General features: G+C 42.4%; 1 protein-coding gene across 1 annotated transcript in view; it reads right to left on the bottom strand.

Moving 5' to 3' along the window:
* The window catches only part of LOC137370228 (eukaryotic translation initiation factor 3 subunit E), a 145,158-nt gene that overhangs the window by 32,987 nt on the left and 88,805 nt on the right, over positions 1-23,366 (bottom strand). Inside the window, exon 10 of the mRNA XM_068032587.1 lies at positions 10,086-10,195. Coding sequence (XP_067888688.1) covers positions 10,086-10,195 — 110 coding nt within the window. The remainder of the gene's footprint in view (positions 1-10,085; positions 10,196-23,366) is intronic.

Below are 23,366 nucleotides of genomic sequence, written 5' to 3'. Positions count from 1 at the left end.
ACACAAGGCAAACAGTAAGTTGCTAAGTGGAACAATTGAAAACTTACTGTTGTTTACTTTCAAAGTCAAACCTCAAATGCACAACACATCCCTTTTGTCACTTAGCCTCAGCGGTAGCTAGCTGTCTTCCCTCCACGTCAAAAGCCGTGGGTTTAAGTGCCCTTCCATAATCTGAGGATATAATCTGGTCTAACAGTTTAGTGCAGTACTGACAGACTGCTGCAGTGTTGGAGGTGGCATTCATCTCAGGAGATGTTAAAAGGAGCCACACTGTACCTGTTCAGTTGGATGGTTAAAGATCTTGTGGCACTACTTAAAGAGCAGGTAGTTCTCCCAATTCCCTGACCAGCATTTACCTGTCACGCAAAAGCAAACAGATTTGCTTTATTGCTGTTTGTGGGGCACAACACACCACTGCCACATACCAAAGAAACTTTACCTACAAGTTTAAAAACTTATGGAAATATGCAAAAGATAGCTGAAAGTAATCAAATACATTACAGTGGTGAACAGTAACTAACAAAGGTGGAACAACTAAAATGGTTTCTTAGCAGATCAATTATAAAAGCAGGGAACTGTTAGTTGATTTTATAGCAGTACTGTTTGATTAACAGGATGTTATCAATCCTGAACTTTGAGAAACCTGTTAATGTTTCAGATGTTGAGTGTTTCTGTTCAAGACCAGGTTTTACTCTGAAGGAATGAACCACAGATGTCCAAACCAGTACTTACAGAACCTCATTAAAGACAGAATTATACCGGAGCCCTTCCAAGTGATTTATTTTCTTGTGCTAAATTAATGTGAACCAGGAGAGGCCTTCCACAAACACATGCATCTGACGACTAAAAATCTCGCACTGATAAGCTAACAAGTTGATTGCATTTCACTGATAATCCAAAACGTCAAATAGAAAAGCTACCACTTCCTTTACAACACACAAGCCTGTCACACACAGTAATAGCACGTTTCCTAAAACAGTGCTGTGTTGCATTAGAAAGACAACCTTGGGTTATGTGGCTAATTTTGATCTTTGTCACAGTGAAATTTGAGCAGTACCCTGCATTAAAACTAAAATGAATTCAGATTTGAACTTCTGCAACATGATGTTTGAAAACATTTCATGTCTTAATTATAATATTGGTGTCAGTATCACAATGATGCCCTTTTGGAAGCACTGCAGGAGGACAAATCAGAATTAAAGCATTTTCTTAAGACTCCTTTTGGAGCAGAGTATAGAGGTATGTTTATAAATTTATTGAGAGAGGGGAACATGTGCGAAGGAAGAGATGAACTTATTTACTTCTGTGGCTGAGGGAACTCATTCAACATCCTGGCAATAAGGAAAACTATTTGAGAATTTCTAGGGAGATGGTCTGCATGATTTATCAATGTACATAATTAGAACTTTTGTGCGGAACACACTTCCTCTCCACAAACCTTACTGCCCGTAGGTACTATTTTTGGTCACACACTTCTGTCAACACCTAACTTTGCTATGTCAACTGTCACAATGTAATTTAAACCTCTGGCCACTAAGTGACGCTGAGAAACACCCTTCTGAAGTCTGAGTTAACTCCATTGAGCCATTAGTAAAAAACTTAATAGTCAGCAACTGACTGTCGGCAATGACATGGACAAGTTTAAAATGAGACAGGAATTCAAAAATGTTCATTTTATAAATGTATGAAAATGTTGAGGGGGAATGCTAACTTTCGCTCAGTCCCAATATCACCGCAATCTAATTTTTGATTAATGATACAACTACTCTGTCCAAACAACAAACCGGCATCAATTAAAGACAACAACTCAATCAGTATTGCTTGTGTTCTGTCACAATGATTGTCAGCATAAGAACAGCAGAGGCAGTAGCAACAGCAGAGGGGCCTGCATTCCACTGAAGCTTGGCAGGGGAGGGGGCAAACAAATACCAACGATAAAACTGATTATAAAGAGCTGGTCGGATTATTGCCATGAGAGGTACATGTCAACGACGCGCAAACTCCCCACAATAGCTGGCACACTTAACATGCTAAGTATGGACTTTGTAATCTGCAATAATACAATGGAAATTGATTGGTGCTATGTCTGAGTTAAACATAGATGGTTTAAGCAGTGGGGACTGTACTTCACTGCTCACCTCAGCAGCTTCTCATCCTCCACCTAGTTCAACTTGTCCAAAACTCTGCTGTTCATATCCACTGTGTACAACTTTCCTTTTGTGTTGGTTATTTACAACTCTTAATGTAATCCCCCAACTTGCCGTTCACAATTCAGCATGAGCCATCCCCCATCAGGATATTATCAAAATCCCAGCTGTCAAAATTGCCAAGGTGCTGCATGATATACACCATCCAATATACTGCTGCGATCAGATTCTGCTAACACTTAGCTTACTCCATCCTGTCAATGCCTGGTGCAAAGATATTCACGAACATGCATCAGTATCAGAAAAGTACAATTACATGAGACTAAAACTTGATGTTACTATTCCTTTGTTAAACTCCTGGGGTGGGGGCGGGGCCGGGTGAAGTGACTAATAGTGTCCTTTTGGTCTTTGTAAAATAGCACATAGCAGATGGTGTAAAATGTAATTTCTTCCAGTTCAAAAAGAGGTCATTCACCTCTACTTGACTGCTCAAAAAAGCACTGTGCAGCAAATTACAGCACAAGGTACTGGTGCAAAGTTGTCAATGGGAAGATGCACAGTAGCTTAATCTTTTCTCAAGTTTTATATCTTTCTTGGCATTTTATAAAACCACATACTAAACAAACAGAACAATTTATGTAAATATTATTTATCTACTTTCATCGGGTAGGGAAACACTACTGAGTATTTCCAAGGACCAAACAAAAATGACAGTGCATTGCCTGCAGAGATCTCTTCCAAGTGTGGACCCCTCCTCACTCCCACAAGCCCCCAATCTCAAGACATACTGAAATGTGCTAAAGAGGACACTTTATATAAAAGTCTTAAGCTAGGGCACTTTCAACACACCATGTTACAAGTGGAAAACTATCTCTGCATAAAGCTTCTGACCAGGAACCTACAATTTACTGACCCCCTAATTGCTTTAATTAATTTACAGGCAACTATTAACTACCCGGATTCCCCCATAGGGAGAACTTAAACCATGACCTTAAAGAGACAGGCCAGGTGAGCAGCTAATACTGCTCATATCTGTCCTGATGAAAGGTCACAGACCTGAAACGTTAACTCTGCTTGTCTCTCCACAAATGCTGCCAGACCTGAGTATTTCCAGCATTTTCTGTTTTTATTTCAGATTTCCAGCATCTGCAGTATTTTTGATTTGATTATTTGTTCATGGGATACGGGCATCACTGGCTAGGACAGCATTTATTGCCTATCCCTAATTGCTCGAGAAGGTGGTGGTGAGCAGCTTTCTTGAACCGCTGCAATCCTTGGGGCGTAGGTACACCAAAAGCGCTGTTAGGAAAGGCGTTCCAAGATTTTGACCCAGCGACAGTGAAGGAACGGCGATATAGTTCCAGCTAATATGTCGCTCCCATGCCCCAGGTACAAGTCAAGCTGTAAACAATGCCATTATTATAAACTCCTGTGTCCAGTGCGCGTGTGTTACACATACCACAGGTTACATCTCACTATAGATGCAACACAATTTTAAGAGAAAACTAGTCATGATGCTAATGCTGGGCATTTCAGACCCATACCATGATATTCAGATACAATGTTCAATCTACAAATTTTTCATAACAAACAATGATGCCTCAATTTTAACTTGTGACAGACGAGAACAGGGTTGATTCAGGCTAGAGTTGAAAGCGGGGTGGGATGTAAATCAAGATTCCAGCCCAAATGTGTCTATTCTCACCAGGCAGGTTCGGTTAAAAACAGGGTGTTAGACTCTTCTTGATCAGCTGGATGTGTATTCTCAACAATTAAACTTAGTGACCTTAAAAGGGATGCAGCTTAGGATCATTTTCTTCTGTATTACATGACATAATATTCCCTGTGAATGGCCCATCCTTCAAATGGACACCAGAAATGTGATGGGAAATCCACCATAACAAAATGTCCCAAGAATATTTTTGAAAAAAAAAACTACTGCTACAAGAATTGCTCAGCTGGTCATAGTTGTGAAAGATTTTGCAAATAAAAGCTACAATTTTAATAAAAATCTCTTCTAAGCATGCCCGAAAGTGGTCGATCACATCTATGCTCGGGTGCCCAATCACGATCCAAGGTATAGACTGACACCTGAATCAACCCAACTGGAACAAAGGGACTACCTTCAGAAATTTTAATCCAACATTTCCCTGCTCCTTTAGTATTGAAACTCCAAGCGTGACAGACTAAAGAGCAGAAATAGTTCTCTACTGCTTTTAATCAACAAACGGCGTCAATGACCTTCACTAATGGGCAGGAGAACTCAGGCACCTAGGCACTGATATCATAGGGTCCAGATCGCCAATGTAAAATTAAAACAACCCCAGCTGCTTAGATTGGCTAATGGCTTTGAAAGGCTGCAGAGTGATGTGCGCAGAACAGAACAGGCTCTTTCATATAAAATCTTAGACGACAATTTTCTTGGGCTGCGTTCTCTTTAGGAAATGTCAGTCCCCACGACCTCCCACTTCCTCAGCCTACCCCCGCAACTGTGTGGGTAGTAATGCACATGATGTTATCCTGTCTAGTCATTGTCATCCGCTTAGCTCCAAACAAATCATTCAGACTTAATAAATGCATTTAAAGGCTTCCTATTTTTATATCTTGAAGCTCCTAATACATAGAACAACTGAACTTTTTTATTGCCCTATCATAGGGTCCAGATCACCTATGTAAAATTAACAAGGGAGACTGAGTCTGTTTCTTTGTTTGTTTCATCAGGGAATTTATAGTTGTGACTCCACATGCATGTTTATCATTAGTTTAACAGTTGCTAAAGTCAAGTTCAAATACTGCATTCACGCTGTAGTGTAGAACATAGCGAAGTTCTGTAAAGTCCAGGCAATCTGCTTCCAATACTGAACCAGACGAGCATCTGTATTACACCAATTATTACCAATAAGTCACAAGCAGGTCAGAAGCAGCCACCCTTCTCAATCAGCTCCAAGGGGAAAAACAGAGCGCACAGATGATTCAAAGAGCGGCCACATTTCATTCAAATGCACACTCACATGAAACAAACTATATCAACAGGGACAGGTGCATTAAGGGGCATTTTTGCAAAATATCAACATTTAGTACATATCTTGAACTTCTTTTAGGAGGATTTTGTATTTTGATTTGAAGCATCCCATCATCCCTCCTATAAAAAGGAAGCAAAAGACAAAGATGTTCGCCTTTTTTTCAGGATTTCTGTCTAAGTTTAAATACAATAATTTCACTGTCCTCTTAACTGCGTTAGGGAACTGGAGCTGGATGAACTTCGGATCATTCGGGAGGCGGAGGGGGTTATTGAGAGGAGTTATGGGGAGGTAGTCACACCTCAGGTAAAAGAAGTAGGTAGATGGGTTACCGTCAGGGGAAGGAGAGGGAACCAGCAGGCAGTGCAGGGATCCCCTGTGGCCGTTTCCCTCAACAACAGGTATACTGTTTTGGATACTGTTGTGGGGGACGACTTACCAGGGGTAAGCAATAGGGTACAGGTATCTGGCACAGAGTCTGTCCCTGTTGCTCAGAAGGGAAAGGGGAAGAGGAGCAGAGCATTAGTCATTGGGGACTCCATAGTTAGGGGAACAGATAGGAGGTTCTGTGGGAACGAGAGAGACTCACGGTGGGTATGTTGCCTCCCAGGTGCCAGGGTTCGTGATGTCTCAGATCGTGTTTTTGGGATCCTTAAGGGGGAGGGGGAGCAGCCCCAAGTCGTGGTCCACATAGGCACCAAGGACATAGGTAGGAAGAGAGATGGGGATTTAAGACAGAAATTCAGGGAGCTAGGGTGGAAGCTTAGAGCGAGAACAAACAGAGTTGTTATCTCTGGGTTGTTGCCCGTGCCACGTGATAGCGAAGCGAGGAATAGGGAGAGAGAGGAGTTAAACACGTGGCTGCAGGGATGGTGCAGGAGGGAGGGTTTTGGTTTCCTGGATAACTGGGGCTCTTTCTGGGGTAGGTGGGACCTCTACAAACAGGATGGTCTTCACCTGAACCAGAGGGGTACCAATATCCTGGGGGGGAGATTTGCTAGTGCTCTTCGGGGGGGTTTAAACTAATTCAGCAGGGGGATGGGAAGCTAAATTGTAGTTCCAGTGTACAGGATGTTGAGAGTAGTGAGGTCAGGGATAAGGTTACAAGGACGCAAGAGGGCACTGGCAAGCAAGAACCTGGTTTCAAGTGTGTCTACTTCAACGCCAGGAGCATCCGGAATAAAGTGGGTGAGCTTGCAGCATGGGTTGGTACCTGGGATCTCGATGTAGTGGCCATTTCAGAGACATGGGTAGAGCAGGGGCAGGAATGGAAGTTGCAGGTTCCGGGATTTAGATGTTTCAGTAAGAACAGAGAAGATGGTAAAAGAGGGGGGGGTGTGGCATTGTTAATCAAGGAGAGTATTACAACGACAGAAAGGACGTTTGAGGACTCGTCTACGGAGGTAGTATGGGCCGAGGTTAGAAACAGGAGAGGTGAGGTCACCCTTTTGGGAGTGTTTTATAGACCTCCAAATAGTTCCAGAGATGTAGAGGAAAGGATAGCGAAGATGATTCTCGACAGGGGCGAGAGTAACAGGGTAGTTGTTATGGGGGACTTTAACTTTCCAAATATCGACTGGAAATACTATAGTTCGAGTACTTTAGATGGGTCAGTTTTTGTCCAGTGTGTGCAGGAGGGTTTTCTGACACAGTATGTAGACAGGCCAACCAGGGGCGATGCCACATTGGATTTGGTACTGGGTAATGAACCCGGCCAGGTGTTAGATTTAGATGTAGGTGAGCACTTTGGTGATAGTGATCACAATTCGGTTAGGTTTACCTTAGCGATGGGCAGGGACAGGTATATACCGCAGGGCAAGAATTATAGCTGGGGGAAAGGAAATTATGATGCGATTAGGCAAGATTTAGGATGCATAGGATGGGGAAGGAAACTGCAGGGGATGGGAACAATCGAAATGTGGAGCTTATTCAAAGAGCAGCTACTGCGTGTCCTTGATAAGTATGTACCTGTGAGGCAGGGAGGAAGTTGTCGAGCGAGGCAGCCGTGGTTTACTAAAGAAGTTGAAGCGCTTGTCAAGAGGAAGAAGGCGGCTTATGTTAGGATGAGACGTGAAGGCTCAGTTAGGGCGCTTGAGAGTTACAAGCTAGCCAGGAAGGATCTAAAGGGAGAGCTAAGAAGAGCAAGGAGAGGACACGAGAAGTCATTGGCGGAAAGGATCAGGGAAAACCCTAAGGCTTTCTATAGGTATATCAGGAATAAAAGAATGACTAGAGTTAGATTAGGGCCAATCAAGGATAGTAGTGGGAAGTTGTGTGTGGAATCAGAGGAGATAGGGGACGTGTTAAATGAATATTTTGCGTCAGTATTTACAGTGGAGAAAGAAAATGTTGTCGAGGAGAATACTGAAATTCAGGCTACTAGGCTAGATGGGATTGAGGTTCACAAGGAGGCGGTGTTAGCAATTTTGGAAAGTGTGAAAATAGATAAGTCCCCTGGGCCAGATGGGATTTATCCTAGGATTCTCTGGGAAGCTAGGGAGGAGATTGCAGAGCCTTTGTCCTTGATCTTTATGTCGTCATTGTCGACAGGAATAGTGCCGGAAGACTGGAGGATAGCAAATGTTGTCCCCTTGTTCAAGAAGGGGAGTAGAGACAGCCCTGGTAATTATAGACCTGTGAGCCTTACTTCGGTTGTGGGTAAAATGTTGGAAAAGGTTATGAGAGACAGGATTTATAATCATCTTGAAAAGAATAAGTTCATTAGCGATAGTCAGCACGGTTTTGTGACGGGTAGGTCGTGCTTCACAAACCTTATTGAGTTTTTCGAGAAGGTGACCAAACAGGTGGATGAGGGTAAAGCAGTGGATGTGGTGTCTATGGATTTCAGTAAAGTGTTTGATAAGGTTCCCCATGGTAGGCTATTGCAGAAAATACGGAAGTATGGGGTTGAAGGTGATTTAGAGCTTTGGATCAGAAATTGGCTAGCTGAAAGAAGACAGAGGGTGGTGGTTGATGGCAAATGTTCATCCTGGAGTTTAGTTACTAGTGGTGTACCGCAAGGATCTGTTTTGGGGCCACTGCTGTTTGTCATTTTTATAAATGACCTGGAAGAGGGTGTAGAAGGGTGGGTTAGTAAATTTGCGGATGACACTAAGGTCGGTGGAGTTGTGGATAGTGCCGAAGGATGTTGTAGGGTACAGAGGGACATAGATAGGCTGCAGAGCTGGGCTGAGAGATGGCAAATGGAGTTTAATGCGGAAAAGTGCGAGGTGATTCACTTTGGAAGGAGTAACAGCAATGCAGAGTACTGGGCTAATGGGAAGAATCTTGGTAGTGTAGATGAACAGAGAGATCTTGGTGTCCAGGTACATAAATCCCTGAAAGTTGCCACCCAGGTTAATAGGGCTGTTAAGAAGGCATATGGTGTGTTAGTTTTTATTAGTAGGGGGATCGAGTTTCGGAGCCACGAGGTCATGCTGCAGCTGTACAAAACTCTGGTGAGACCGCACCTGGAGTATTGCGTGCAGTTCTGGTCACCGCATTATAGGAAGGATGTGGAAGCTATGGAAAGGGTGCAGAGGAGATTTACTAGGATGTTGCCTGGTATGGAGGGAAGGTCTTACGAGGAAAGGCTGAGGGACTTGAGGTTGTTTTCGTTGGAGAGAAGGAGGAGGAGAGGTGACTTAATAGAGACATATAAGATAATCAGAGGGTTAGATAGGGTGGATAGTGAGAGTCTTTTTCCTCGGATGGTGATGGCAAACATGAGGGGACATAGCTTTAAGTTGAGGGGTGATAGATATAGGACAAATGTGAGAGGTAGTTTCTTTACTCAGAGAGTAGTAGGGGCGTGGAACGCCCTGCCTGCAACAGTAGTAGACTCGCCAACTTTAAGGACATTTAAGTGGTCATTGGATAGACATATGGATGAAAATGGAATAGTGTAGGTCAGATGGTTTCACAGGTCGGCGCAACATCGAGGGCCGAAGGGCCTGTACTGCGCTGTAATGTTCTAATTCTAATTCTAACTCTCATATGGTGAGGAGGAGAAGTATGTGTGGGTTAAACTGGCCGAAATACCAGAAGTTATAACACTTGATTCCCCCGTCAAGTGATCCTTAGTATCACCATAAATCACAACAGATTTCAAGATCGGATTTGATATTCTTAGGTATTACAGATTGCAAGGCTTATTATATCAAACTGAGCCAAGATTATATACGCCCGCCATCAGCGCATGTGGAATCATTCTGATCATCATTGACCAGGTACCAACTACAACATCAGCGATCAGACTGTATTTATTGAAACTCCTAACTTGAAAGGCCAAATAACAAGCAAATAGTTTGAGCTCATACTAGTAACAGAACATCCAAATCCTACTCCAAATGCCATGAAAGTCATGCAATCATTAAATTTCAAGCATTGCACTGGTTACAGAACTACTTTACACACTTGAACCAACTCATCTCTTAAATCAGCTTCAGAGGAAAAACAGAGACAAGAGGTAACTGAAACAGCACATTTCATTCAAATGCATACTCATATTAAACAATACAAAGACAGCAAATAAGGGGCAAGTGCATTAAAGAGCTGAGGATCTCCATCTGGCCTCAATTCAAATCCAGGCCATGAATTTGAATTCTCTCAAACTCCAACATTCCACTCAATCCCCAAGATGAAAATACATATTATGAAATTGTTCCAACAGTAGTAACGTTCTCAGCTAGGTGTAAATGTTGGGAGTTAAAAATTGTATAAACACTGAATTTATATATGGAAGATTTCATGACCACTGCCCAATGTATGTCAGTTAATTGGGAACCACATCAGCTCAGCTATTCACTTTAAAAGGGAGATTTATTACTCAGGAGCCAATAGACTGTACATCCTTGTTCTAATAGGGAACCATCAGATAAATCCCTCAATGTTTTGCTTATTGTGATATGCTCTGTACCTGATGCTGATGCACTGATGAATGCGGCAAAACGTCTCAAAGATGAAGAGACGGGCATTCTCTATGAAGTCCTCAAGACAGGCCACTAAGAAAAAGTCATTCACAAGCACCTGGAATGAGAATGAAAATGGTTATATATATGTAGAAAATGTTCAATTCCATACTAAACTATTAAACTAGCAAGATATTGCCATTTGCTTTATACAAACAGCTCTTGCTATAGTTATGGTAAGCTGCAATACATCTGAATGATATTAGAAGTAAATGATGCTCACTAAACAACATCGAAGTACAATCAACGTTCCACATAGCAACGTGAACGGAAATGTTTCTGGACACCCTGCAACATGTTGGAGGAACGAGTGGGAAAGCTGCAAGTGGTTAATCGTGCAACAATGTAAAAATAGGTTTGAAAGCAGGTCTCTGAAGTTAGGAAACATAATGCAAAAGAGCTCTTTCCTTAATGGAATTCATGTTTAGATTAAGAGGGAAATTTGAATCTTTTAATCATTCCATTACTGCCTTGAACTTTCTTAAAATAAAAATTGATGCAGATGGAAACTAAAATGCTGTTAACACAAGGAATCATCACCTAAACAGACTGATAAACAAACAAATAAAATATCTAAACAGGAGGTGCAGCCCATATGCTGAGTGTTAGATTTGGTCAAACTCGACAGATGCAATATCTTTTTATTGTAAAACACTTACATTGAGAATAAAAACCAACATTGTATCAATACACAGGGGCTGTGCTGTGGCAAAAACTGAATTATGGTATCTTCCAACCTAGGCATGCAGAGAGGTGGTGAAGGGAAATGTTGGATATGCAAAGCAAGACCCGGTGGTTGTTAGGTGGCCTGTTCAGGCATCTGAGCAGCGCAGTGACGAGCACCACAGCCTCACAACTCCAGCGACCCGGGTTCGGTTCTGGGTACTGCCTGTGCGGAGTTTGCAAGTTCTCCCTGTGACCGCATGGGTTTTCTCCAGGTGCTCCAGATTCCTCCCACATGCCAAAGACTTACGGGTTGATAGCCAAATTGGCCATTGTAAAAAAAAATTGCTCCTAGTGTAGGTAGGTGGTAGGAGAATTGAGGGAAGGTGGGGATGTGAGAGGGAAACATGAATATAGGCTTAGTATAAATAGGTGGTCATGGTTGGCACGGACTCAGTTGGCCGAAGGACCTGTTTCGGTGCTGTATCTCTCTATGACTCTATCTGCGACAATTTATTATTTAGCATTTAATACCGCATACCATTGCATCTGGTGTTTCTTCAACACCCTCAGGTGAAGTCATGGCCCCAGTTAATTGCCTTATATTGCCTTACCTTATATTGCATCTCTTATCTGTTGCACAATAATCTTACTGAAGGGGCTTTGTTGTGCTCCTATCTATAAGTGTCATCTATTACTCAGTGAGTAGCACTCTGCCTGAGTCAGAAGGTTGCAGGGTCATAATCCCAGTCCAGGATTTGAGATCAGAAATTTAAGCTGAGGCTCCAATGCAGTACTGAGGGAGCTGCCGTCTTTCAGATGAGAAGTTAAACCGAGGCCTGTCTGCCCTCTCAGGTGAAAATAAAAGATCCCATGGTTCTTAAGAGCAGGTGAGTTCTCCCCAGTGCCCTGACCAATATTTATCCATCAACATCACAAAGTGAGATTATCTGGGCATTATCACATTGCTGTTTGAGGTAGATTGATGTGACATGAAAGGAAAGCTAGTCAGAAGCAGCTAATGCACATCCAGCATCTCACTGAATTGCACACAGTCATTGAAACCAATTGTGAACCAATGCTGATTTTTAAAAAAATTATTTATTCGTTTGTGGGTTGTGGGCATCGGTGGCTAGGCAGCAGTCATTACCCATCCCTAACTGCCCTTGAACTGAGTAGTTTACCAGGCCATTTAAGAGTCAACCTGTGGGTCTGGAGCCACATGTAGGCTAGACCAGGTAAGGACGGCAGATTTCCTTCCCTAAAGGACATTTGTGAACCAGATGGGTTTTTACAACAATCGACAATAGTTTCATGGTCATTAATTATGACTAGCTTTTCAATTCCAGATTTTTTAAAAATTCAATTCAAATTATCTGCCGTGGTGGGATTTCAACCTATATCCCCAGAGCATTACCCTGGGCTCTGGATTACTAGTCCAGTGACATTACCATTACGCCACCACCTCCCCTTAATGAAGAAATTATGGCTGTGCAAGAAAGGAGCTAACAAATTCTCAATGACTAGGCCATCCTGACTGTAATTTTCCTACCAACATTCTAATTTTGTGTCACCCAGTTCAGTGAGTCGAGCATACAAGTTGCAAGGGCTAGAGGTCTAATGTTCGATCAACCCCGAAATATTGTGTGAATGTAGGGCTTAAGCCTGAAACATTCACGTATCTGTTCTCTCCCCAATTGCTGGCTGACACCATGTATTTTCACCATTTTCAGATTCCCAGCATCTGTAGTTTTATTTTTAAAAAGATCCATTGTTAAAGCTGCAATTTGTCTACTATTAATTCAATTCAAGCCATTTTCTTCCTTGAAGGACGCAAATAAATTTGAATCCTGAACTATCCTTATCTGACAAGTGGTGGGTTTTATATTGGTCCAGTCTCTTTGGAAATCTTTTTTAAAAAGTCAGGCTCTTTGCAGACCAGTCACTCAATTGTTACAATGGCAATGTTTGAAAAATAAAAACAGAAGGTCCAGTTTGTCAATCCTTTATCCTTAACCATAAACTTGGTTACTCAACATGCAAACATACATCAATTATTGCTGCTGAAAGCAAAATACATTTGTTCATGTTCCATTATAAAATGCAAGAGATTTCAAATCAGAAGAAATGAAAATGTCACATTACTATAACCACATCAGTCATTAATATTTCAAATCTTATGATAAGCAAAAGCAGTTATAGAGTCATAGAGTTATACAGCACAGAAACAGGCCCTTCGGCCCAACGTGTCTGTGCCGGCCATCAAGCACCTAATTATTCTAATCCCATTTTCCAGCACTTGGCCCGTAGCCTTGTATGCTATGGCGTTTTAGGTGCTCATCTAAATACCTCTTAAATGTTGAGAGGGTTCCTGCCTCTACCAACTCTTCAGGCAGTGCGTTCCAGATTCCAATCATCCTCTGGGTGGAAAAAATGTTTCCTCAAAACCCCTCTAAACCTCTGCCCCGTACCTTAAATCTATGCCCCCCGGTAATTGACCCCACCGCTAAGGGAAAAAGTTTCTTCCTATCTAACCTATCAATGCCCCTCATAATTTTGTATACCTCAATCATGTCCCCCCTCAGCCTTCTCTGCTCTAAGGAAAACAACCCTAGCCTTTTCTGTCTCTCTTCATAGCTGAAATGCTCCAGCCCAGGCAACATCCTGGTCAATCTCCTCTGCATCCTCTCCAGTGCAATCACATCGTTCCTATAGCGTAGAGATCAGAACTGTACACAGTACTCCAGCTGTGGCCTAACTAGCATTTTATACATCTCCATCATAACCTCCCTGTTGTTATATTTTATGCCTCGGCTGATAAAGGCAAGTATCCCACATGCCTTCCTAACCACCTTATCTACCTGTGCTGCTGCCTTCAGTGATCTATGGACAAATACACCAAGATCCCTCTGACCTTCTGTACTTCCTAAGGTCCTACCATCCATTGTATATTCCCTTGCCTTGTTAGTCCTCCCAAAATGCATCACCTCACACTTCTCAGGATTAAATTCCATTTGCCACTGCTCCGCCCATCTTACCAGCCCATCTATATCGTCCTGTAATCTAAGGCTTTCCTCCTCACTATTTCTGACAACACCAATTTTCATGTCATCTGCGAACTTACTGATCATGGCTATATTCATGGCTAAATCATTAATGTACATTACAAACAGCAAGGGTCCCAGCACTGATCTCTGTGGTACACCACTGGTCACAGGCTTCCACTCGCAAAAACAACCCTCGACTATTACCCTCTGCCTCCTGCCACTAAGCCAATTTTGGATCCAATTTGCCAAATTGCCCTGGATCCCATGGGCTCGTACCTTCTTAACCAATCTCCCATGTGGGACCTTATCAAGAGCCTTACTGAAGTCCATGTATACTACATCAACTGCTTTACCCTCATCTACACATCTCGTCACTGAGTAATCAAGTTAGTTAGACACGATCTCCCCCTGACAAAGCCATGTTGACTATCCCTGATTAATCCCTGCCTCCCCAAATTGAGATTAATCCTGTCCCTCAGAATTTTTGCAATTATTTCCCAACCACTGATGTTAGAATCAGCAGCCTGTAATTAACTGGTTTATCCCTGCTACCCTTCTTGATTCGCTGTCCTCCAGTCCTCTGGTACTTCTCCTGTGGCCAGAGAGGATTTGAAAATTTGTGTCAGAGTCCCTGCTATCTCCTTCCTTGTCTCATAACAGCCTGGGATACATCTCATCTGGGCCTGGGGATTTCTCCACTTTTAAGCCCACTAAAACAGCTAATACTTTCTCCCTTACAATGCTAATATGGTCAAGTATATCACAATCCCCCTCCCTGATCTCTAAACCCACATCGTCCTTCTCCATTGTGAACACAGATGAAAAGTAATCATTTAAAACCTCACCTATGTCCTCCGGCTCCACACACAGATTGTCACTTTGGTCCCTAATAGGCCCTACTCTTTCCCTGGTTATCCTCTTGTCCTTATAAAACACCAGCTCTTAGGGAAGACAATGAGCTACAGTTATTGGAACAGCCTTTTCAGAGTCTTGTCTATCCACCTATTCTGGTTTTAAAACAAAATGAAATAGAGTATCTATTAACAGAGGCTCAACTATCTTAAGACTGGGCTGGGTAGGCACTCTCAGATCTTCAGCCTTTGTTGATGCTTCTCAGAATTTCCCAATAGGCTTCCTATCTTTTCTCAACACAGATCCTTCCCCGAGAAGGGAATTTATAATATCCTGATTTATTTGCCTTTTATAGCCGTCAGCCTTGGGTCAGAGGTAACATTCTTGGCCCCCAAGTCAGCAGATTGTGAATTCAAGGGCCAAACCAGAGAACTGGGCACATAATATCTTTGCCAGGATGGGCAATTATTTGGGCCAGAGGACCACTTAGGTTTTGGTGCCATCTCAGCTCCCTATAAATAGGGCAAGAATAGAAACTGCTGCAAATAACATAGCAGTATTTCATATTTTCCATGTAGGTCAGGAGCTGTCACTAAAGGCATCAGGCTGCACTAACTGAAACCATAGTTTCTGCTATTTTCGCATGGAAAAGGTGAGCACAGTAGACCTGGTAAAACCAATACTTGGGAACTGTCTTGTGCGCCAAAACCACTTTCTCCAATTAACCATTTTTCTGCATTGATTTTTCAGGGAAGAAAGGTTCAAACAAAGGATTATCAATTATGTTTAAGAGATTTACTGCTGGCCACAAATAGTTTTTATTCAGAGCCAAGGGCTCTCCTTATGGCTGTGCTATTGGCTAGTGGTCACCAGAACTGGTTTCAGTTGGGATTGGTCGATAGACCTACCTTTATGAGACTACATCAGTTCAATCTTTCAACTATTTTTCTGGCCTGTACTCCAGTATTAGTAGATAGCAAAGTGATGACAGAATCCAGAGATTGAGTAGTTATGTGGTACAAGTGGAAGCAGATTGTGCAAGTGCACCAAAGCACTGAAGCAATTCATCATGGCCTTCACAACAGGACTCCACTGTTTGAGGTTAAAAAATATATACTAATGCAGAAATCTGAAAGTCATCAGAAGGAACTCTGGCGGCAAAGACAGTATGACTATCCACAGAAACATAAAGTACTGGAGAAAAAGAGCCAGAGAAGACAGGAATTAACCTTTCAAGTGTAGATCTTTCTTCAAAATGGAAGACGCTTTGAAGAGGATGTAACTGAAATGCAAATTAATCTGTTCTCTCCACAGATGCTGCTTGACTGTCATGCTGTGTTTGTAGCATTTTGTGTTCTTTGGTTTCAGACAGAGGACCTGTTGGTTGCTGTAGCCAAGTGTCACAGCATGGAGTGCGTGCATCCATGCGGATTTTGCTTTATGTACACATCTTACATATCTAAGCTTTATTACTGTTATGGATGGTGGCACACAGAAACAGACTGACTTTGATGGGAGTAGTACGTACAAGACTGAAATGTTCAATTCATTTTGTTTCCCAAGATAGCGTTCTACAGAAATGTACGTACTGATGCACTGCATCTATATGAATTTTTTCCAGGTTGAAGATGAAAAATGAAATCAAATTTGCTTATTCTGAAAAATGATAATGGCTTCCTTCATTGGCATCAACCGCTCATCATTTGTCAAACATTTTTTATAATTAGTACCTTACCGTGAATAGCCCTATGCAAATACGCATGCAGATTTGACACAAGTTTGAATCGGTAGTGTATCATTGTCTGGTAAAACGGTAGGGGCTCTGAACTGAACCTTAGCATCGGGGTCCCACCAAGGCAAACACTGCCCCTGTCAACACCTGCTGTAATTTATTACTACCCACGGTTCTAGTATGACAGCAAAATCCTCTCCATCCCCGGATTTGGGCAGTCCATTGGTTTAACATTGAGCTGGAGCAAATAAGGATAATGCTTGCATTCATCATGGCGGCACAGTGGTTAGCACCGCAGCCTCACAGCTCCAGCGACCCGGGTTCAGTTCTGGGTACTGTCTGTGTGGAGTTTGCAAGTTCTCCCTGTGACTGCGTGGGTTTCTGCCGGGTGCTCCAGTTTCCTCCCACATGCCAAAGACTTGCAGGTTGATAGGTAAATTGGCCATTGTAAATTGCCCCTAGTGTAGGTAGGTGGTAGGAGGTTGGTGGGGATGTGGTAAGGAATATGGGATTAATGTAGGATTAGTATAAATGGGTGGTTGTTGCTCAGCACAGACTCGGTGGGCCAAAGGGCCTGTTTCAGTGCTGTATCTCTCTATGACTCTATCATTTACCTAAGTCACATGTCACGAAGAATCAAATCAATAAAGCAGCCCTCAGTAGAATTTTGATATATACAATAGGGATGAAGATTTTAAAAGTTGCATATAACGAGGGAGAAATGATCACATTAGCTACAGTATGCAGGATAATGGAATAAGTAGCTTATTGGAAGCAGGCCAGAATACCTAATGACTTGATGCAGCATGTACAGAATAAATAGTTGCCATTTTATTACAGTATTCCTGTATTGCACTATAAAGCTAGGTCCAGTATAAGATATTTTAATATTTCTATAAGGGATAAATCTAGCACTCATTTTCAGTCAATTCCAAATAAAACATTCAATGTAAGTACCAACAGCCACAGCAGCATACACATTGATGACACACTGCAAACGTGTTTCTTTTTAACTGAATCACTTCACTGGAAGGTTTGGTGGTTTTGGCAAGAGATTTGGCACAGCAAAAAATGCCCAAAATTGTTGGCTGTGGCAGAAATCCTTTCTTTGAAAGAGCAGATCAGTCCCGGTCAGTCTGGGCCTTTGATAACTTAATTTTGATCGGTGACCTGTTTTAAAGTGCTGCTGTTCCATCCCTCAACTCAAGAATGAGGGAAGTTTCTGTCAGCAAGTGGTTAGCTTACCAGCACTGCTTAAGATTAGTACGAATTAAAAGTGACAGTGAACTGGGCAGCAATGCCTGTTAATTTCAACAGCAACTGTTGCAGTAACCAGCTGGCCTTGGATTCAAGACACAGCTGCTCCCTGAATCAGAAAGCAGGAAGTAAGGGTCAAGGCTGTGCCCAGTAACAGACAGGTGCTTTCCCCTCTGCGGTGAACATTTCCTCAGGAAGTTCCAGCTGTTTTTGAACTTGCTCCTGCAGTATGCTAATGCACCACTTATCTCTGCCACGCTAGTGGGTCCTTGGCTGCTGAGAGATATCTTGGTTGCAGCGCTGTCCTCCAATTGGTGCTGAACCTTGAATGGAATGCTATGGCAGTTTTTAAAACTCCATTGGTGTTCTAAAGAGCACCTGGAGAAAATGTGTGGGGAGCTGCAACGCAAATTGGTGATTGCAAGATGTGGTCATAGGCACCTGCTCGCCACTTAACTCCAAGCTCCAATTCTGGGCAGCTGCAATGACCCAACAGTTAAGCAGCTGGAAACTACTAACTTTACTACAAGGTGGGTTGACAGCTGGAACAGGACAGTTGAAGTTCAAGTGCTGGCGAGTGGAGACACTAATGTGGGATGAAGTGCTGAGCATTAGCATCGCAGGACATGGTGCTGCAACTCATTTCTTGCACCAATTTTAACAGTGGATGAGGGTGAACAGTCAGAGGTCATTGGTACCAATGACATAGATAGAACGAGGGATGAGGTCCTGCAACAAGAATTTAGGGAGCTAGGTAGCAGATTAAAAAGCAGAGCCTCAAAGGTTGTAATCTCTGGATTACTCCCGGTGCCACGTGCCAGTGAGTATAGGAGTAGGAGGATAGAGCAGATGAATGCGTGGCTGAAGACATGGTGCGGGGAGGAGGGGGGGGGGGGAGGGCTTTAGTTTCCTGGATCACTGGGTCTGTTTCTGGTGATGGTGGAACCTCCACAAGTTCGACGGGTTGCACCTGAAATGGAACGGGACCAACATCCTTGCTGGGAGGTTTGCTAGTGCTGTTCAGATGGGTGGGTTTAAACTAATTTGGCAGGGGGGTGAGATACAGAGTGGAGGTACAGTAGGGGGTGATGTACAGACAAATGTGAAGAAAAATTAAGTCAGTCTGGAAGGCACAGCAAATATAGACCTATTAAGTCACAAGCGAATAATGCAAGGCTGGATTGCATCCATTTTAATGCAAGGAGTTCTACAAGTAAGGTCGATGAATTGAGGGCATTGATTAACACATGGAAAGATGATATTGCTATCACAGAGACATGGTTGAGGAAAGAGCAGGACTGGCAGCTTGATATTCCAGTTTATAGAATCTTCAGGCGTGATTGGGGGGGGGGGGGGGGTGTAAAAGAGGAGGCCACTGCTGTTTGTCATTTTTATAAATGACCTGGAAGAGGGTGTAGAAGGGTGGGTTAGTAAATTTGCGGATGACACGAAGGTCGGTGGAGTTGTGGATAGTGCCGAAGGATGTTGTAGGGTACAGAGGGACATAGATAGGCTGCAGAGCTGGGCTGAGAGATGGCAAATGGAGTTTAATGCAGAAAAGTGTGAGGTGATTCACTTTGGAAAGAGTAACAGGAATGCAGAGTACTGGGCTAATGGGAAGATTCTTGGTAGTGTAGATGAACAGAGAGATCTTGATGTCCAGGTACATAAATCCCTGAAAGTTGCCACCCAGGTTAATAGGGCTGTTAAGAAGGCATATGGTGTGTTAGCTTTTATTAGTAGGGGGATCGAGTTTCGGAGCCACGAGGTCATGCTGCAGCTGTACAAAACTCTGGTGAGACCGCACCTGGAGTATTGCGTGCAGTTCTGGTCACCGCATTATAGGAAGGATGTGGAAGCTTTGGAAAGGGTGCAGAGGAGATTTACTAGGATGTTGTCTGGTATGGAGGGAAGGTGTTACGAGGAAAGGCTGAGGGATTTGAGGTTGTTTTTGTTAGAGAGAAGGAGGAGGAGAGGTGACTTAATAGAGACATATAAGATAATCAGAGGGTTAGATAGGGTGGATAGTGAGAGTCTTTTTCCTCGGATGGTGATGGTAAACACGAGGGGACATAGCTTTAAGTTGAAGGGTGATAGATATAGGACAGATGTTAGAGGTAGTTTCTTTACTCAGAGAGTAGTAGGGGCGTGGAATGCCCTGCCTGCAACAGTAGTAGACTCGCCAACTTTAAGGGCATTTAAGTGGTCATTGGATAGACATATGGATGAAAATGGAATAGTGTAGGTCAGATGGTTTCACAGGTCGGCGCAACATCGAGGGCCGAAGGGCCTGTACTGCGCTGTAATGTTCTATGTTCTAGTACGTACAATGCTCATTTTGAAAATAAGGACAGCTGCAACAGAAAAAGGGCACCTGATGCAAGTCCCTCAGACATCCCTAATTTACACCGTAGTTTCTCTGTGGTACAGATTGAAGAACTGGGACATGCAAACCCAAGATGCTGCAGTGTTTCTACTAGCAGAAGACAGCGAGTTAAATTAAAAGCAGCATTGTGATATTGGCAAGCAAAAACAGGTGCTGCTGGAACCCAGCTTTTTCACTGCAAATCTTAATGACACGAATTTGGGAATAGTGGAGTGTGTGCGCAGATGATAAGCTGACAGGTATAATGAACACTCAAGGAAAGAACAGAAAGTCACAAAGTAAGTGAGCTACGTGATGATATATGACATATTGTCATTTAACATGACCAAGTGTGGCACACGACATTGGATGCAATGGGAATGGGAATGCTGTGTAAGCAGGGGAGTACAAGAATGAAGGGATTTGGCAGTTCAACTTCACAAGTCAATAAAAACTAACTGGCAGGTATAAAAGGCAGGAGAAACAGTTGTTTCATGAAATCAAGTGCCCATACCAGACCTCCATCTATAATCTGGCGCTGTAGCTGTAAACTTGTTTATGCAGTAATTATATTCTCCTGCCCTTGCAGGCACTCAGCATCTCACATTTGCATGTTCTAGTTCCTTCTGCTGATTCTACTACTGCAATTCCCAAATTGCTGTCAGTTTTGCTGTAGTCATAAATATAAAATCCAATTACTTGGAGAAATATGGACAAAATTGATTACTTTAAAATGAGGACTGAATTACATCTGCATGTCTTGCTCCAATTACCTTGCACCTCAACTTCATCCAACGCCTACTTTTGGTTTTCATCCATCAGATGCAATACCACAGGAGGTCAACTGCAACTTTTAAGATATGGAATTAGGCTGGTGAAAGGTGAATCCATGAAAGTGGAATGCATTGCCACATTATACACAGATGCAGAACAAACTGAAACCCCGAAAATGAAGTTGGATATTTACCTGGGTAGCAATGATATTGAAGGGTATGAAGAAAGGCAGGGAGTTAGGAGAAAGAGTGTGATCTCCCATGCCTAATGTGTGGAAGAGAAGGTTCAATGGATTAAATGGCCAACTCTGGTTAAAACATAATAAACATGTAATTTCACATTTTCGGGGTCAAATTTTGGATAAATACTACCAAATGTCTTTGGTTTAAACCATCCATAAATAGATCAGAGCATGCTCACTGATACAGCCCTACTGAAATAACTAGAGTATGAATGAATAGCTGTCGATGTTTAACATTGTGTGCGAAGGGTACAATTGTTACGACATTACTCTGCAACAGTCAGACAAAGATGATTCATTAAAATACCCAAAAATTCAAAGTCAAAGCCTTTAAAGTACTTTCATAACAAAAATTAGATGTTTGCTCATCATGGCCATTTATTTTTTGGCAACTGAAAAGAAACACTATATTGTCTAAGTGAATAGAGGCTCTGACATGAATCAACCCATATCCACAAAATACCACTCACCCCACATGAAGGCACAGAAGTGAATCAAGCTCCCCACTACACAGCGATCATTTACAGCACTGAACTTTTGTAAGTTGCTTACAAACACCACAAGGAATGAGAACCATTAATCTACCTGATTCACTTAGCTCTTTCACCCATTTTTAGAAAAGGAGAATCATGAAAGCATTATTTTTTTCCCCTTTCATCTTTTGCCAGCATAATAATTAGTTACTATCATAATTAAAATCAGCTGAATTCAGTACAAGTTATTGTGTCAATTATGATGAATTAAAATAGAAAATGCATCAATCACTTTCTTGCTTAAGCATAAATTCCAGTTAGATGCTCTCACAGACTGTACATTCAAGATTAAGTAGACTTGTTTCTGGACACTACAAAGTAACCACATTATCCACAATCGTGGTAACTATTCTTAATATGCAAACAGCAGTACTTCACTGATAGCTTAATAATTGAGATTGGCTTCTTTTCCCCTAACCTGTGTGTAATGTTATCTGTGCATCACCAGTAAACGACTTCACTGGGCATGGAATGATTGAAAAAGTACAAAACATATCCCATCTTTCTGTAATTGAAAGAGTAGTGATGAAGAAAACGAAGCTTTTCCCACTTTCGCCTCCTCCTTGCGTGGAGTATATTTCCTCAGACGCTGGGAGCTCTTCAGTATCCCACCCAAATGGCTTCAATATGGAAGGTGTCATATCAGAGCATGACCCAGTTATTAACTGATAACAATGCCAGGAGATATCTAATCTGTATAACACGGTGGCAAGGTAAGATATCTGAGGAGCAAGTAGACTACCAGCACGTAAGGGACAAAATCCATAGCAACTGACGACAGTATCATACGTGCAACTGGTCAAAAGCTGACTTTGGAACATTCAAGAAGGTTCAGCCCACCTCAATTATTTTTGAAAACTTCTAAGTTTCTAATTATAGGGAAGAGCTGAAGGCACAGTCAGCTCTCCATGCTCCTGCAAGTACCGCAAGCTAAACAAAAAGCTTCATAATATGCATAGGCAAACACATTTTCTTCAAAGAAAAAGCACCAACGTTTGAAAGCTAGTGACAGTGCTCTCTCTGCTCTCTGATTCGGGGGTATAATCTCCACACACTCCTTCAATAACAAGACCAGTAGTGCCAGAAAAACCTGAGCAAACAGAGCGAGATAGAGGAAGAGGGAGAGGAAAAGTTTTGAATTATATTAACATTTTTAAAAATGTCTCTCCTGCAATTTGTTCATGCGTTTAACTATTTCAGCATTTGATTTCCCTGGTGTGCAATTTTTTTTGTTGGACTTTTGACGGTGCAGTTTGACGTCTATTCAGTCATAACCACTTTCAAAATGAGTTCTGCAAGAAGCTGGCTGGTGTTCCTACTCTGTTCCCAAGACTACACCCACGTATATTCCCCATTTCTGAACAGCTAGCACTGGGACAATAAACCTCATTCTGTGCTGTAATTTCCATGCCAAGTTACAACCCACAGCAGTGCCAACACATAAAAAATTCATTCATCGAAAATGACAGACATGACCTACTGGTCCATCCAACTCAGCAATATCTTACAAACCTCAATCAATAATTACCCCAAGTCTACTCTTCCCGACACAGCTTTTTCAGCCAATCTGAGTAGGAGGTTTTAAACTGGGAATCAATCTTTCGGTCCTCTTCCACACACTTTCCAAGGTTTCACTATCGCCCACCAGGAGACAGGACCAAAATTGGGCTCATTATTGATTCTGAGGCCTAACCAAGGTCTTGTACAAGAGAATACAGAGGGGTGACCTGGTAGAGGTCTTTACAATTATGAAAGGCTTTGACAG

The sequence above is a fragment of the Heterodontus francisci genome, chromosome 5 (genome assembly GCF_036365525.1).
Source record: "Heterodontus francisci isolate sHetFra1 chromosome 5, sHetFra1.hap1, whole genome shotgun sequence".
In the NCBI taxonomy this organism is placed as follows: domain Eukaryota; kingdom Metazoa; phylum Chordata; class Chondrichthyes; order Heterodontiformes; family Heterodontidae; genus Heterodontus; species Heterodontus francisci.
This window is presented reverse-complemented; position numbering and strand designations above follow the sequence as displayed.